General features: G+C 50.0%; 2 protein-coding genes across 4 annotated transcripts; one reads left to right on the plus strand and one right to left on the minus strand.

Annotated features, from left to right (window-relative positions):
- The first annotated feature begins 121 nt into the window (after positions 1–121).
- LOC119556883 (spectrin beta chain) lies at positions 122–12,044 on the plus strand. Of its 3 annotated transcripts, none has more exons than XM_037869360.1 (8): positions 122–288; positions 3,601–9,864; positions 9,929–10,125; positions 10,189–10,357; positions 10,738–10,788; positions 10,952–11,055; positions 11,182–11,348; positions 11,425–12,044. In XM_037869360.1, exons 2-8 carry the CDS (start codon positions 3,816–3,818, stop codon positions 11,609–11,611), a joined length of 6,924 nt encoding a protein of 2,307 aa, XP_037725288.1. In that variant the 5' UTR covers positions 122–288; positions 3,601–3,815; the 3' UTR covers positions 11,612–12,044. The 3 variants fall into 3 exon arrangements, with proteins under 3 accessions (XP_037725288.1, XP_037725289.1, XP_037725290.1); XM_037869361.1 differs by having other exon boundaries at positions 122–284; XM_037869362.1 differs by lacking the exon at positions 10,738–10,788.
- A 19-nt stretch (positions 12,045–12,063) lies between these two features.
- LOC119555905 (O-acyltransferase like protein) lies at positions 12,064–15,164 on the minus strand. The gene is made up of 4 exons (XM_037867595.1): positions 14,915–15,164; positions 13,779–14,502; positions 12,698–13,631; positions 12,064–12,255 (listed from the first exon to the last, which is right to left on the minus strand). Exons 1-4 carry the CDS (start codon positions 15,105–15,107, stop codon positions 12,064–12,066), a joined length of 2,043 nt encoding a protein of 680 aa, XP_037723523.1. The 5' UTR covers positions 15,108–15,164.
- Positions 15,165–15,268: the final 104 nt, after the last annotated feature.

The raw sequence follows: 15,268 nt of genomic DNA on the forward strand, positions 1-15,268 counted from the left end.
GTTGGCCAAATGGTATTTGCAGTATTTTAATACCGATTTTATACCAACTTAAATACTGAGCAACTGTGGCGTTTCTAACACTGCATCTTGGTGTTTTTTAACACTTTTTTGTTCACTTCGTTCACTCGTTCGCAACGCGATGTTTTGAATACATACATTTTTTCCATTCTCGCCAAGTGAAGTTCATCCGCCAGACCGAAGATTTTTAGTCGAACGTGCTAAATCTATGAAATTAACTGTGTTTTATGAATCAATTAGGGCGAGTGGAGCTGCAAAATTATCGAGTAGGTAAGTGAAGGACGCCGCAGTGCAGTGAAAACGGCGCGAAACAGGCGGTGCACAAGAAATGTGAAATAGACCAACGCCCAAGTGAATAGGCCACGAAAAAGAGTGCAAAAGTATCTAATGGATCTGTGTGTGCTGCGAGTGTCCGTGTGTGTGTACCTGTGTGTGTGTCTGTTTGTGGACAGGAGAAATGGGCTAAAATATTAAGCCGAGCGATTTTCGCTACATATGTATGTACATAATAAAAACATCATCGATTAAAATTGCCTGCAAACTCATATATTTCGCCGCTGCCGACGTCGCTGCCGCTGCTGCTGCTGCCTCTGCCGCCGTTGATGACATCATTCGGTTTTCGGTGAGAGCGCGTAGCATGCGTGCGTGTGTGTGTGTGAGTGTGTAATCGAATTGGACGAGTGCTCGCATTTTTTTTATTTTTTAATTTACCCAATGTAAATATAAGCATAAAAGGCTTGGCCAAGACTCTGATCTCCAAAGGCAATACAAAAATAAAAAAAAAACAGTGCTGTGGGAAAAGGAACGCGCAAGCCTTAAGTAACATTTGCGTCAGTTAAGTTGGTGATAAAAAAAAAAATGAAGAACACGGGCTATCGCCTAATCGGAGATATATATATATGCACGCATATGTGTATAAAAAGACGTTCCGTGTGTTTGTGAGTTTTTTTATGAAATAAAAGCGGTGCGGTGCGGTGCGCTCTTCTGCTTCCTCATAGATACGCATACGCCTATGCACTTGGCTGAAATACAGTTACGTGCTGCTCACCAACACTAAAAATAGGCAACACACGCTCTTTACAACAGAACAACACCACCCCTCACCCACCCCCTTTTCGCCACCCCGCCAGAGGTCACGAGTTGAAGTGAAGTTTCTTTTCTTCATCGAAGTAAAATGGAGCTCTCTTCGGTTCACCTCAAATCCATATAGCTGCACTTGCTCAATGGCTGTGTGTTTGTTTGTTTGTTTGTGTTTCACCTCGCTGGTGTTGTTGTTGTTTATGACAAATCACCTATGTACAGTTGTAAACACAACACACACCCATACATACATACATGGGGAGAATCAATTGATCGCCGAAAACTCATTAACTTGCTCATAAATGGCAGGGAAAACTGGTTTTTCCTTGGCTAAAACTCAACTTTGGTGGTGGTTTCATTTCCAAGTTTCCAAAGTTGAACTCTTGGCCTGTTTAATTGAACTCGCAGTTGCACACACGCCCCGCTCTCTCGCTCTCTCTCTCTGTCTTGGTAGCTCTTCCTCTCTCTGCGATGAGCTCACAGGGAAAACAAGAGGATCGGATCGGAACGGCCCATAATCATAATTAAGTCTTGAAAAAGCAAAAGCAAAAGCAAAAGCACCAACCATCAAAAGAGGGGGTGGGGGGTGGTGTGAGAGGGACAGGGCTAGCTGGCGAGAGCGACTTGTGCAGTTTCCACCCCGATTCTCTACCTCTCTCTCCCCCTCACTCACACTCCCACCTCTAACTGCACCACCTTTCAGATACGATACACAGATACATCCGCGCTCTCTGTCGCTCCAGTTTTGTTGTTGCTCCCTCCCGCTCTCTCAAAGTTTTAAGCTTCGTTTTAATAAAAATATTACGTAATACGAAGATAGAAGCTGCGTGCGTGTGTGCGTGTGCTGATTCTGCTTTTTGTTTGTTTTAACAATTCTCGCTCGCTCTACGGTTGTTACTGTTGTTGTTGTTGTGGGGCTCTCGTAAAATTAGTTCAAATGAAATCAGCAGCTTACTTAATTGTGGTGGCGTAAAAATAGAAGTTATCATTGTGTGCGTGGAAGGGAATGACCCCAGCACCTGTGCAAATGCGAATGGGGAATAAAGGTCAAAGGACATTGGCACAAAACACAGGCTCACACAGATACATTTACAGATACAGATACAGATACAGAACAAGTGCATTTCCATCAGTGCTCCCATTTTTGACCTAGGTCGGCAATGTTATATTATTTAATTGAATATTGTTAGAGCAATCTATTCTAATCTTTAAACGAACGTAAAATAAGTTTATAATAATCGCTTTTAAAGAGATAACTCAATGTAATTTTATAAAGTACATAAGATATAATTCTAAATGGAAATTATAAACAGAAAACACCAAGATAAAAACCTAAAACTAAACTAATAAAGAATCCTAACTATATATATGTATAGATTACAAAAATAATAAATACTGGGCTTCCATTGAAACCAAAACTTGGATGAGAAAAATTCATATTCTGTTTTAACTACTTTGTTTTCCTAATACGAAATGTGAAAGCCACGGAGAAAGTACAGCGACAAACAAACAAAAAAAACACATTAACCGGAAAAAGTACAGCCCAAGTACTTAGCTCATTTTCATTTCCAGCCCCAAAAGCTTGCAAATGTGTGAAAAACGATGCGATGTGTGAAACTGAATGGATTTTCGAGGGCCGACTGCCGTGTGAATAGGTCATAATTTCAAATCGTCGGCTATGGCGATAAAAGTGAAATACCAGTATACAAGCCCATGTAAAAGGGTAAAAAACGAACAGACACATAAAACAAAAAAAGCTCGCCTATGAAAATGGAAGTGGGAACTGGGCCCAGCATGATTTATGGAATTGTGAAGTGTGTGATGAGTACATACAGTTGAGGTCATAAAGATAGCAGAAAAACAAATTTTTTTTTTTTTTATCAATTACTGGTTGGTTCTTACTTTAGTTATCTAATGACCATTGTTATTTATAGAGATATCTTAGTATTATTAATTTCATTTACCATTAAGAGGGTCACCGAGAACCATTTGTAAATGAATTACCAATTAAATAACAATTAAATACAATAGCCCGAAGTGCATTTAGACGACACTCTAAACGAATTAGGCCCGCATGTAAGGCAAACCCTCAGTAATTAGCCACTCGTTATGTGGACATATAATATACCCTCGTACATACATTTCGTGTGTGCTATACATATATTTCGTTTTTGTCTGCCGTTTCGATGGTTTTTGTGAATTGAATTTCCTGCAATTTCACGGGTTTGCCATTTGAATCCGGTTGGGGGAGGGTCGCCCCAGTTTAATGTTTTTTTCTACTCTCTTTTTTTTTTTTTTGACCACCGCGTGATGTAATCGCTTTAAGTCATAGTCACAATTGCGATCGGACATTCTAGTGGTGACCCCGGCGACCCCCGTGTGACGCCATCTCAGCCCAAGCCCAAAAATGAAAAAAAAAAAAAAAAAAATAGAAAAAAAAACGAATGAATCACCAGTCGCTGCTGACAATTATCTAACCGATTTTCCCACCGCCTCTTCCAGTGATTCTCTTCTGAAGGCAACACATTCGGTTTGGACTCGAAGGATAGACTTGGAAAACGCAGAGAAACGACGAACGTAGGAGTGGCGAGCTCCCGTGAAACGAAACGACACACACACACATTAGAAACCCTAGAAACTGGCAGCTAGCAACTAGAGACTAAAAAGTAATAACTAACTAAGGACGAATCCACTGTGGAAACCGTAGATCCCCAGCCATGACGACGGACATTTCGATTGTTCGCTGGGATCCCAGCCAGGGTCCTGGCAACGAGTACATCGATGAGTACGAGTACGATGGCGGCAACTCCAGTTCCCGTCTGTTCGAGCGCTCCAGGATCAAGGCCCTGGCCGAGGAGCGCGAGAGTGTCCAAAAGAAGACCTTCACCAAGTGGGTCAACTCGCATCTGTGCCGGGTCAACTGCCGCATTGCCGATCTGTATGTGGACATGCGGGATGGCAAGCACTTGATCAAGCTGCTGGAGGTCCTCTCCGGCGAACGTCTGCCCAAGCCCACCAAGGGCAAGATGCGTATCCACTGCCTGGAGAATGTCGACAAGGCGCTGCAGTTCCTACGCGAACAGCGCGTTCATCTCGAGAATATTGGCTCCCATGACATAGTCGATGGCAATGCTTCCCTCAATTTGGGCCTGATTTGGACCATCATCCTGCGCTTCCAGATCCAGGACATCACCATCGAGGAGGTGGACAACAAGGAGACCAAGTCGGCCAAGGATGCCCTGCTCCTCTGGTGCCAGATGAAGACAGCCGGCTATCACAATGTGAACGTGCGCAACTTCACCACCTCGTGGCGCGACGGCCTGGCCTTCAACGCCATCATCCACAAACACCGTCCGGATTTGGTTCAATTCGAGAAGCTCTCGAAGACCAATGCCATCCACAACCTGAATAACGCCTTTGACGTGGCCGAGGATAAGCTTGGTTTGGCCAAGCTGCTCGATGCCGAGGATGTGTTTGTCGAGCATCCGGACGAGAAGTCCATCATCACGTACGTGGTCACCTACTATCACTACTTCAGCAAACTCAAACAGGAGACGGTCCAGGGCAAGCGTATCGGCAAGGTGGTCGGCATCGCCATGGAGAACGACAAGATGGTCCACGACTACGAGCACTTCACCAGCGATCTGCTGAAGTGGATCGAGACGACCATCCAGTCGCTCGGCGAGCGTGAGTTCGAGAACTCCCTGGCCGGCGTCCAAGGGCAGTTGGCCCAGTTCTCCAACTACCGCACCATCGAGAAGCCGCCCAAGTTCGTGGAGAAGGGCAACCTGGAGGTGCTGCTGTTCACACTGCAGTCTAAAATGCGGGCCAACAACCAGAAGCCCTACACCCCCAAGGAGGGCAAGATGATATCGGACATCAACAAGGCCTGGGAGCGCCTGGAGAAGGCTGAGCACGAACGGGAGTTGGCATTGCGCGAGGAGCTCATCCGGCAGGAGAAGCTGGAGCAGCTGGCCGCCCGCTTTGACCGCAAGGCCTCAATGCGCGAGACCTGGCTGTCGGAGAACCAACGCCTGGTCAGCCAGGATAACTTCGGTTTCGATCTGGCGGCCGTGGAGGCGGCGGCCAAGAAGCACGAGGCCATCGAAACAGACATCTTTGCCTATGAGGAGCGCGTCCAGGCGGTTGTCGCCGTCTGCGATGAGCTGGAATCGGAGCGCTATCACGATGTGAAGCGCATCCTGTTGCGCAAGGACAACGTTATGCGCCTGTGGACCTATCTGCTGGAACTGCTGCGTGCGCGCCGCATGCGTCTGGAGATCTCGCTGCAGCTGCAGCAGAACTTCCAGGAGATGCTCTACATCCTGGACAACATGGAGGAGATCAAGCAGCTGCTGATGACCGACGACTATGGCAAGCATCTGATGGGCGTCGAGGATCTGCTGCAGAAGCACTCGCTCGTCGAGGCCGACATCAACATCCTGGGCGAGCGCGTCAAGGTGGTGGTCCAGAACTCACAGAAGTTCCTCAGCGACGACCCCGAGTCGTACAAGCCCTGCGATCCCGAGATCATTGTGTCGCGCGTCCAGCAGCTGGAGGATGCCTACGCCGAGCTGGTCCGCCTGGCCGTCGAGCGTCGCAGCCGCCTGGAGGAGAGCCGCAAGCTGTGGCAGTTCTACTGGGACACCGCCGACGAGGAGAACTGGATCAAGGAGAAGGAGCAGATCGTCTCCACCGACGAGGTGGGTCACGACCTGACCACCGTCAATCTGATGCTCAGCAAGCACAAGGCCCTGGAGTCGGAGATAACGTCGCACGATCCCCAACTGCAGAACGTGGCCAAGGTCGGGGCGGAGCTAATAACCGAGGGTCACTTCGGTGCGGATCGCATCAAGGATCGCTTGAAGGAGATCCTCTCCAAGTGGGACCACCTGCTGGACCTCACCAAGTACCGCCGCCAGCGCCTGGAGAACGCCGTCGAGTACTTCCAGCTGTTCGCCGATGTCGACGACGTGGACAACTGGATGCTGGACACCCTGCGCATCGTTTCCAGCGAGGACGTGGGCCGCGACGAGGCCAATGTTCAGTCGCTGCTGAAGAAGCACAAGGATGTGGCCGACGAGCTGAAGAACTACGCCGAGGTGATCGACGCCCTGCACAAACAGGCCGAGAGTCTGAAGCTCAACGAGGCGGAGAAGGCGAACGTGGACAAGCGCCTGGAGGCGATCGACAACCGGTACAAGGAGCTCACCGAGCTGGCCAAGCTGCGCAAGCAGCGTCTGCTGGACGCACTCAGCCTGTACAAGCTGATGTCCGAGGCGGACGGCGTGGAGCAATGGATCAAGGAGAAGACCAAGATGCTGGACACGATGACGCCCGGCAAGGACATCGAAGATGTGGAGATCATGAAGCATCGCTTCGAGGGCTTCGACAAGGAGATGAACGCCAATGCCTCCCGCGTGGCCGTGGTTAACCAATTGGCCCGCCAGCTGCTCCACGTCGAGCATCCCAACTCCGATGAGATTCTGGAGCGGCAGAACCACCTCAACCAGGAGTGGTCGACGCTGCGCGAGAAGGCCGAGGCGAAGATGGATGACCTGAAGTCCGCCCACGGTGTCCAGACCTTCTACATCGAGTGCCGCGAGACGATCTCGTGGATCGAGGACAAGAAGCGCATCCTCACCGAAACCGACAGCCTGGAGATGGATCTCACCGGTGTGATGACCCTGCAGCGTCGCCTCAGCGGCATGGATCGCGATTTGGCCGCCATTCAGGCCAAGCTCTCGAGCCTGGAGCGCGAGGCCAACAGCATCGAGGATGAGCATCCGGAGGAGGCCAAGATCATCCGCGAGCGTATTGCCCAGATCGAACTGATTTGGGAGCAGCTAACCCAGATGCTCAAGGAGCGCGACTCGAAGCTGGAGGAGGCCGGCGATCTGCACCGCTTCCTGCGCGATCTGGATCACTTCCAGACCTGGCTAACCAAGACCCAGACGGACGTGGCCTCCGAGGACACGCCCACCTCCCTGCCGGAGGCTGAGAAGCTGCTCAACCAGCACCAGTCGATCCGCGAGGAGATCGACAACTACACCGAGGACTACAAGAACATGATGGAGTACGGCGAGCGTCTGACCACCGAGGGCAACACCTCGGACGATCCGCAGTACATGTTCCTGCGGGAGCGTCTGAACGCTCTGAAGGATGGCTGGGAGGAGCTGCACCAGATGTGGGAGAACAGGCAGGTGCTGTTGTCGCAGAGTTTGGACCAGCAGCTGTTCAACCGCGACGCCCGCCAGACGGAGGTGCTGCTCAGCCAGCAGGAGCACTTCCTCAGCAAGGACGACACCCCGGTCAACCTGGAGCAGGCCGAGAACCAGCTGAAGCGCCACGAGGCATTCCTCACCACCATGGAGGCCAACGACGACAAGATCAACACGCTGCTGCAGGTGGCCGACACCCTGGTGGAGAAGGATCACTTCGATGCGGACAAGATTGGCAAGCGGGCGGAGAATATCACCGGTCGCCGCGAGGACAACCGTCAGCGGGCCTTGGATCAGCACGAGAAGCTGAAGAACCAGGTGAAGCTGCACGAGTTCCTGCAGGATCTCGAGGAGCTGGCCGAGTGGGTGCAGGAGAAGTACGCCACCTCCCAGGACGAGTCGTACAGGAGCGCCAAGACCATCCACTCGAAGTGGACGCGCCACCAGGCCTTCGAGGCGGAGATTGCCGCCAACAAGGAGCGCCTGTTCGAGGCGGAGAAGTCCGCACAGGAGCTGTCCAAGGAGAAGCCCGAATTCAAGGACGTCATCGAGCCGAAGCTCAAGGAGCTGGCCAAGCAGTTCGACGACCTGGAGGTGCACACCAAGGAAAAGGGCGCCATGCTGTTCGACGCCAACCGCGAGGTGCTCGTCCAGCAGACCTGCGACGACATCGACTCGTACATCACCGACCTGGAGAAGCAGATCGTTAGCGGGGATACCGCCAACGATCTGACCTCTGTGAACATCCTGATGCAGAAGCAGCAGGTCATCCAGACCCAGATGGCGGTGAAGGCCCGCCAGGTGGAGGAGATCGACAAGCAGACCGAATATCTGCAGAAGACGGTGCCCGAGGAGAAGATCGAGCCGATTGTGGTGAAGAAGACGGCCGTGCTGGAGCGCTTCGAGAAGATCAAGGCGCCGCTGCTGGAGCGCCAGAAGGCGCTCGAGAAGAAGAAGGAGGCCTTCCAGTTCTGTCGCGATGTCGAGGACGAGAAGCTCTGGATCGACGAGAAGCTGCCGGTGGCCAACTCGCCGGACTACGGCAACTCCCTGTTCAATGTGCATGTACTCAAGAAGAAGAACCAGTCGCTGGCCACCGAGATCGACAACCACGAGCCCCGCATCAATGCGATCTGCAACAATGGCCGCAAGCTGATCGACGAAGGTCACGAGGATGCCAAGAAGTTCGAGGCCCTGATCAGCGATCTCACCCAGAAGTGGCAGGAACTCAAGGACGCCATCGAGAACCGACGCAAGCATCTGCTGGAGTCGGAAAAGGTGCAGCAGTACTTCTTCGATGCCCAGGAGGCTGAGTCCTGGATGAGCGAACAGGAGCTCTACATGATGGTCGAGGATCGCGGCAAGGACGAGATCAGTGCCCAGAACCTGATGAAGAAGCACGAGAACCTGGAGCAATCGGTGGAGGACTATGCCAACACCATTCGTCAGCTGGGCGAGGTGGCCCGCCAGTTTAGCGGGGATGACATCTCCTCGGGCGATGCCGTGGCCGTCAAGCAATCGCAGCTGGACAAGCTGTATGCCGGACTCAAGGATCTGGCTGGCGAGAGGAGGGCCCGCCTCAATGAGGCCCTGCAGCTGTTCATGCTCAGCCGCGAGGTTGACGACCTGGAGCAATGGATCACCGACCGCGAGGTGGTGGCCGGCTCCCAGGAGCTGGGCCAGGACTTCGACCACGTCACTCTGCTGTCGGAGCGCTTCAATGAGTTTGCCCGCGACACGGAGGCCGTTGGCGGCGAGCGGGTGGCCAAGGTGAACGGCATCGCCGACAATCTCATCCAGGCCGGTCACTCCGACTCCGCCACCATTGCCGAGTGGAAGGACAATCTGAACGAATCGTGGCAAGATCTGCTGGAGCTGATTGAAACCCGCACCCAGATGCTGGCCGCCTCCCGGGAGCTGCACAAGTTCTTCCACGACTGCAAGGATGTGTTGGGTCGCATCCTCGAGAAGCAGCACGGTGTGTCCGATGAGCTGGGACGCGATGCCGGCTCCGTGTCGACGCTGCAGCGCAAGCACCACAACTTCCTGCAGGACCTCACCACCCTGTACTCACAGGTGCAGCAGATCCAGGAGGAGTCCGCCAAGCTGCAGGACGCCTATGCCGGCGACAAGGCCAAGGAGATCACCAACCGGGAACAGGAGGTGCTCCATGCCTGGGACAATCTGCAGGCGATGTGCGATGCACGCAAACAGAAACTGGCCGATACGGGCGATCTGTTCCGCTTCTTCAACATGGTGCGCATCCTGATGATCTGGATGGAGGACCTTGTCCGCCAAATGAACACCTCGGAGAAGCCGCGGGACGTGTCCGGCGTGGAACTGCTGATGAACAACCACCAGAGCCTCAAGGCCGAGATCGACACGCGGGAGGACAACTTCGGGGCGTGCATCTCGCTGGGCAAGGAGCTGCTCACCCGCAACCACTACGCCTCCGCTGACATCAAGGATCGCCTGCTGTCGCTGAGCAACAGCCGCAATGCCCTGCTCCGCCGCTGGGAGGAGCGGTGGGAGAATCTCCAGTTGAGTAAGTACATGAATCCTTAAACCGCTTATCCCTGGTTAATCATTGATGTTTGTGTTTTGTGTAGTCCTGGAGGTGTACCAGTTCGCCAGAGATGCTGCCGTGGCCGAGGCTTGGCTGATTGCCCAGGAGCCGTACCTGCTCTCCTCAGAGCTGGGCCACACAATCGACGAGGTGGAGAACCTTATTAAGAAGCACGAGGCCTTTGAAAAATCTGCCGCCGCCCAAGAGGAGCGCTTCAGTGCTCTTGAGCGTTTGACAACAGTGAGTGTTCACCTGGGCGTATACCTTATACAGTCGGTATAACATTTCATTTCCTCCTTCCAGTTTGAGCTTAAGGAAATGAAGAGGCGCCAGGAGCTGGCGGAGGAGGCTGAGCGACAACGCATCAAGGAGGAGCAGGAGGCCAAGGCCGCCTCGGAGGCGGCGGAACAGGCCAAACGAGAGGCTGAGCGACGCGACGACGTGGACGTTGGAGCCTCGCACGATGATTCAGGTATGGAGCACAATCTTTCAAGTAGGATACATGGGATTGTTGAACATATTAAGAAAATATTACCAAATTCAACTTGGTATGTTACACATTTCATTAACATTTAAGGGGTATATCTTCAACAATCCCATATCATGGTCCAGCATCCCTCCTCCATATCCGCATCCAAATCCATATCCATATCCACATCCACATATCCATCCCAGCCGCACTGTCAACGTCCCCGTGAAGATAGCACTCAAGATCCCGCTCCGAATTTCGTCTAACCAAAATATCTCTAAACGTTCTCTGTCATTCAATCATGCTTACTAAACCAAACTCAAACCAAACTCACCCTGCCACGGATTAACCAACTAACCAACCACCAACTTAAACCCGTGAAGCCGCCAAAGACACGGCCGTCGAGTTCGAGCGTGTTGTCGAGATCCAAACAGGTATAATTAACCGAGCATTAGCTAGGCGCAGATCCATGGCATGTAGCATAAGTGTAGACCCAGTCCCCTGGGAGTTGATCATTCCGTTTGTGTTTATATTTTATGGCTGAATCCTCTGGGCATCACGAACTCTAAACTAATCGATTGCATGTGTGTTTCTTAGAGCGAGGCGCAACACCAGCCGCCGGCGAAAACGAGGGCTATGTGACGCGAAAACACGAATGGGATTCGACCACCAAGAAGGCCTCCAACCGATCTTGGGATAAGGTAAGCCTTGATCCATCAAATAGTTTTAGTAACCCTCTAAATGGTTTTAAACAATTGTAATGGCCATACCAACAAATGCCTGAAGAATTCGCGTTTCTAAATTATTTTTATAAATTCGATTCTTAGGTATACATGGCTGCCAGGGCCGGACGCATTTCGTTCTACAAAGATCAGAAGGGTTACAAGAGTAATCCCGAATTGACCTTCCGCGGTGAGCCCAGCTACGATCTGCAAAACGCTGCCATTGAGATTGCCAGTGATTACACCAAGAAGAAGCACGTGCTGCGAGTCAAGTGAGTTCTAGAAAATCTTCATAATCCTATATAAAGTCTTTATAATGTATCTTGTATCTTCAACCCCATCTTGCAGGCTCGCCAACGGAGCCTTGTTCTTGCTGCAGGCCCATGACGACACCGAGATGTCCCAGTGGGTGACCTCCCTGAAAGCCCAGAGCGATTCGACAGCGGTGGCCGCCAGCAGATCCCAGACTCTGCCCGCCACCTCACAAAAGGACGAACCAAAGCGCAGATCGTTTTTTACTTTAAAGAAAAAGTAAACTAACACAGCCCTTACGCAACCATAAGCAAGAGCAGCTAATTAAAACAAAAAACAAATATATAATGATGATGAGAAATGATAATACAAAAAAACGACAACAAATTATACAGCAAAAATTAAGAAGAAGCAAATATATATTTTTTTTCATATATTTAAACTTATTTCGTAATGAGAAAAAAACAAAAAACCCGACAAAAACTTGCAAGAGGAAAACGAGCAAAACGTAAACAATTATTATGCTTATCAAATTTGCACGATAAATACTGCTATTATGATTAAACGTATGTATCTTATTTATTTAAACAAATACAAAGTAATATAAAGATAAAAAAAAAATACAAAAAACAAACAAAAAATTTGAGGAAACCAACTCGTGTATGCATTTCAATGTATTCGATAAATAAACGAAATATTCCTTTAAAGTACACCAATTGCCAACGAATTGATCAATTACAACCCAAGTGCAATATTGGAGGTCTGTTCGGGCATATCCTGAGATGAACGCTTCTTCATGCTCTTTTTTTGCGAGAATCTGGAGGTAGTCAGCAGTCTAATCAGCCGGTTGTAGGGGATTTCAAAGAGCACTGTGAAAACGATCCCCAATACGTAGCAGATCGCTGAACAGGATATTGTAAGAAGGAGCTACAAGAAATTGAGGTAGATTATATGTGGTACAAATAGACAGTTCTATAAGAATTGGATACCCTAAAATTAATGGATTGTATACGTTCGATCTATGGAATTAAATCATTAGTTAAGTAACAAAAGCTAGATTTGTTCTCTATAAGAAATTCCGGTTAATGTGATCTTATCTGATTAAAAAAACTTCTACAAAAAAGGAATAATGGTAGGATGATATGGGGTCAAAAATTACAGATCTAAACGAAATGGTTAACCTACAATTAATAGTTTGTATATGATTGATATGATATGATATATATGATATGATATGATAACTGGATTTGATTTACATAAGAAAGGCTGGTTAATCTGATATTTTCTGATCATACAGGTCTACCTCACATAGATATATTTTTTAGTAGAATGTTTTTCCTGAACCTTATCGAAAAAGTAGAAAACTCACTATCATGGTGGTGTCCGGTCTCACTACACTGCTGAAGGAGTGGTAAAAGTACATGATGACCAGGGGGTTCAGCAGGTAGATGGCATAGGTGAAGCGGCTTATTCGCTGCACCTGCTCCGATTGCAGGACCGCCAGGAGCCACCGGGTGGGGGCAGTGGAATCGCTGGTGTCCGACTTGGTGCCGCAGATGATAAGGTGGCTGGCCAGCATGGACACCATAACCCGCAGAATGACCATGAAGCTGAAGACCACACTGGCCTTCGGCAATGGATCCGTGGTTACCAGCTTGGCCAGCCAGCCAATCAGTAGGACGGATCCCAGTCTGGCCCAGCGATTCGGCATGATCAAATCGAAGGGTGTTCCCAGACCCTTGACATGTGTGTAGGCATACGAACCACCGATTATGTAGGCCAACATGCGGATCACCGGACTCATGTAGGACCACTCGTTGGTGTGGTACAGTTCCTCGAAATTGGAGCCCACCTGCTTAACCTCCATCAGGAGGCTCGAAATCAGGGCGCTGACCACCAGGAGCAGATAGGTTGTCCACCTGACCACCTTAGGGTGCCTGTTGTGGCCGAAAAGCAGCAGCATGGCCAGCAGGTGGAGCTGCATGTCGCAGCCCAGCGACCAGGTCCACGATCCGCACATTTCCGCAACGGGAAACAAGTTCTGGATGAACAGCAGGTTGCGCATGGAGTTGCGCCGGCACAGCTCGTCCTGCGGATCGTTGATGTGCAGCACGGACACCTGACGCTGGTACTCCATCATCACCACGCCGGCCAGCATGACCACGAACTGCAGCGGAGCCAATCGGCAGTAGCGATGGATGAACTGTCCCACATAGCGACGTCCATTGCCCCAGAAGCCATCCACGGCTATCTTCTGCTGCAGCTGCTTGTCCTTGAGGAAGTTCAATACCGTCAGGTAACCACTGCGGTAGTAAAAGTATTTGCGTTTCAGTGTGCTGAAGAATTCGCGGTGATTTTCCACCAAATATTACGCCTGAAGGGTATTTTTCTAAAGAATTCGCGATTCAATAGCTAGGATTGTGTTAATTATTTAATTTTAATATTCCCACCTGATCACAAAGAAGATCTCCACCATGCTGGGCCAGTAGTTATGCTGGATGGACATCGACACCAACTTGTCGAGCAACTCGACCGAGGGGTCCACGGAGAAGTATTTGTACCAGATCACATGGACGCCAATCAAGGAGAAGGCGGAGAACACCCTCAGGCCGTTGATGGTCCTATTCTCCTGACTGGGATTCGCCGGCTTCCATGCCAGCTGCCAGTTGCTGGCCAGATCGAAGCAGGCCAGGATGCGGGACTGCTGGGCCAGGCCGCTGAAGGCCAGAAGGGTTAGCACGAGGGTTCCAGCCACCACTATAAGGAGCAGGTGCACCGCTCCGCTATCAAAGAAATGGGCTTTTAATTCCGGCTTCTTGGCATAGACCAGCTGGGCATCCATGTCCCAGCATCGAAATGAACTTCTCCCCTCTAAGGATCGCCGGATGAGCTGCTCCACCTCCGGGACGCCACAGCTCCGGGGCAAACAGAGACCAATGTGCAGCAGAGGACTCCGCTTGATGGACACCTGCAGCTGCCACGGCGAATTGGACTCGAGGTAGGCCACCAAATAGTGGAACTCCATGGGCGACACTTCGCGCAGCAGACGCACATTTGTGGCGGTCATGTCACCGGTCACCGGCTCGCTGACCGCGCCACAGGTGAATCGGTTGCCCAGCCAGGTGCTTTGGCCCATCATGAAGTTGGAGAAGCCCTCGCCGGAGGCGTCCACAGCTGATCAATGAAAATTACCAAAAAAGATTTTTGTTTGAAAGCCTTTAGTCAGATCTAATCAATCGGAAACCTTATGAAATAATCGTAAAATTAAAAGAAAGGTACTTCTTCTGTTCCAATAAATTATTATATCATTGAGATATATTGGAAAAATAATTTACTTATGCTCTAGATCGTAGGGGTATTTTTAATTTCTTGCAACATATAATCAGTTAATAACATTTTAAGTTTAAAATATCATAACAAAATATTTAATGTTCCAAATCTATTATGATATCGTTTCTTTTTTTTTTTAGACATATTGGGTGATTTTAATGGAGTTTATGCGAATAAAATCATAGGAGTTTAAAAAATGTTGAAAAATGTTCAGGATGTATTTTGGCTATCCTTTTTTTTACAACCGCAAACTCACCTTTAAGCGCCCAGGACTGCTGATCCTGCCAGGCTTTTCCCAGTTCCACCAAGTGATCCTCGCACTTGGACAGTGTGGTGTTCCCATGTCGGGGAACCATCTCCACCAGGTCCATGAGTAGGGATCTCGGTTCACATTTTCCGCCATTGCCGAGCACAGCGATTATTTGGATCAGGAACAAAACGATGAGCATGATTTCGTGGATCGGTGGATCACCTCAGTACTCCACGACAGACGTCGCACAACTAATTCGGTGACTGGGATGAAGCGAAGTCTAGACATACCCCATAGCCCCCGTTTATTTAAGGGTCTAATAATCCGTGACGCTCTTCAAGATTCGAGCAATCGTTTTAT

This window comes from Drosophila subpulchrella, chromosome X (genome assembly GCF_014743375.2).
Source record: "Drosophila subpulchrella strain 33 F10 #4 breed RU33 chromosome X, RU_Dsub_v1.1 Primary Assembly, whole genome shotgun sequence".
Taxonomy (NCBI): domain Eukaryota; kingdom Metazoa; phylum Arthropoda; class Insecta; order Diptera; family Drosophilidae; genus Drosophila; species Drosophila subpulchrella.

Bases quoted from the DNA above. Each gene is read 5' to 3' on its own strand.
- LOC119555905 (XM_037867595.1), bottom strand. From the start codon at position 15,107: ATGCTCATCGTTTTGTTCCTGATCCAAATAATCGCTGTGCTCGGCAAT. The intron at 14,503-14,914 runs GTGAGTTTGCGG...TTCATTGATCAG, and splicing joins GCAGTCCTGGGCGCTTAAAG to CTGTGGACGCCTCCGGCGAG. The intron at 13,632-13,778 runs GTGGGAATATTA...TTACTACCGCAG, and splicing joins GAGATCTTCTTTGTGATCAG to TGGTTACCTGACGGTATTGA.
- LOC119556883 (XM_037869360.1), top strand. From the start codon at position 3,816: ATGACGACGGACATTTCGATTGTTCGCTGGGATCCCAGCCAGGGTCCT. The intron at 10,126-10,188 runs GTGAGTGTTCAC...TCCTCCTTCCAG, and splicing joins CTCTTGAGCGTTTGACAACA to TTTGAGCTTAAGGAAATGAA. The intron at 11,349-11,424 runs GTGAGTTCTAGA...CCCATCTTGCAG, and splicing joins AAGCACGTGCTGCGAGTCAA to GCTCGCCAACGGAGCCTTGT.